At 54.1% G+C, this 1,313-nt stretch overlaps 1 protein-coding gene across 1 annotated transcript in view; it reads left to right on the top strand.

Annotated features, from left to right (window-relative positions):
* VOLCADRAFT_107778 (uncharacterized protein) overlaps nt 1-1,313 on the top strand; it is a gene marked incomplete at its 5' end in the record, with an annotated part of 12,520 nt that overhangs the window by 8,662 nt on the left and 2,545 nt on the right. The window contains one exon of the mRNA XM_002957664.1: nt 393-487. Coding sequence (XP_002957710.1) covers nt 393-487 — 95 coding nt within the window. The remainder of the gene's footprint in view (nt 1-392; nt 488-1,313) is intronic.

The following is a 1,313-nucleotide window of genomic DNA, read 5'->3' as shown; positions in this document are numbered from 1 at the left end:
TTCCAGGGGGGCGCTCTCAGACTGGACAACACCCGGCTGTTCTTCTCTATGGACAAGGACGGGAACCCCGTGGCGGCGGCGCCGTACGTGCAGAAGGTGTCTGCGTGTGTGTGTGCGTGTGCACATGTGGGGAGGGAGAGAGGGACTGTGCCGTTGCGTTCCAATACGAGGTAATGGACGAGGCGTTGGATGACGCGTTGCCCCCTGCCCCCCCCGCCGGCCCCACCCTATTAAGAATACAATCAGTCAACTTATGCGGCTATACAACTCATTTCCATCGTAAATATATAATTTTATTTTTTATTTTATTTCTTTCGCCCCTCCCTCCCGTCTTCCCCGGCCGCACCCCCCCCCCCGGGCACCAACCTCCCCCTCTTCATCACCCCCCTCAGGAAGCCAACCAGCTCGTGGAGGAGTTCATGGTGTTGGCGAACATCAGCGTAGCCAAGTTCATATCCCAGGTGTTTCCGGATAGGGCCATGCTGAGGTAGGGGTGAAGGGGTGTGTGTGGGGGGGGAACATGGGTTCAAGAGGAGGGGGGAAGGACCGGGGGCTGAGGATGTGTAGAAGAAATACACATCCTGAACAGCCATCCCAACCCTCACCGGGAGGGGGGTAAAGAGTTAAAAGGCAACAGCTTTGGGTTTTGCAACCCGGAATGGGGTGCAAGAGGCTCCAGCTGGGAGCTGTGGGTCAATGATATATGATATGTAATCTGGGCGCGACTTTGTCTCTCTCTCTCTCTCTCTCTCTCTATCTATCTATCTATCTATTTATCTATCTATCTATCTATTTATTTATCTATCTATTTATCTATTTATCTATCTATTTATCTATCTATCTATCTATCTATCTATCTATCTATCTATCTATCTATCTATCTATCTATCTATCTATCTATCTATCTCTGTGTGTGTGGTGTTTTTTTGTAGGCTTGGCTTATCAGGGTGGGGTAGGTGGGGTGGGGTGGGGGGAGTTGTCCGCGTGTCTTTAAGACCCCCCTTTCCCCCGGGTCCCGTCTCGTCGGCTGCGTGTTTGGATGCGTCTGTGGTGTCGGTAAACACCCACCCGCCCGCCCGCCCGCCCGCAGGGAAACAACATACACGTGCCGCGGGGGCCTCCCCCCGCCCCGCCCGAGCCCCGACCCGCAATCACCGAGGGGCGTCTTCCTCCCCTCTCCTTCCCCCCGGGGCCCCGTCGCCACAACTAAACCTTTTGGAGTTTTGATGCACGTGCTTCATCGCCCCCCAGCCAAACCTTTACCTCATTTTCACTACTCCTATCTTCCACCTAGTCTTCTCCCAAAACCCTTC

The sequence above is a fragment of the Volvox carteri genome, assembly GCF_000143455.1.
Source record: "Volvox carteri f. nagariensis unplaced genomic scaffold VOLCAscaffold_77, whole genome shotgun sequence".
NCBI classification, from domain to species: domain Eukaryota; kingdom Viridiplantae; phylum Chlorophyta; class Chlorophyceae; order Chlamydomonadales; family Volvocaceae; genus Volvox; species Volvox carteri.
Note: the sequence above shows the minus strand (reverse complement) of the source record. Positions and strands in the feature narration are given on the sequence as shown.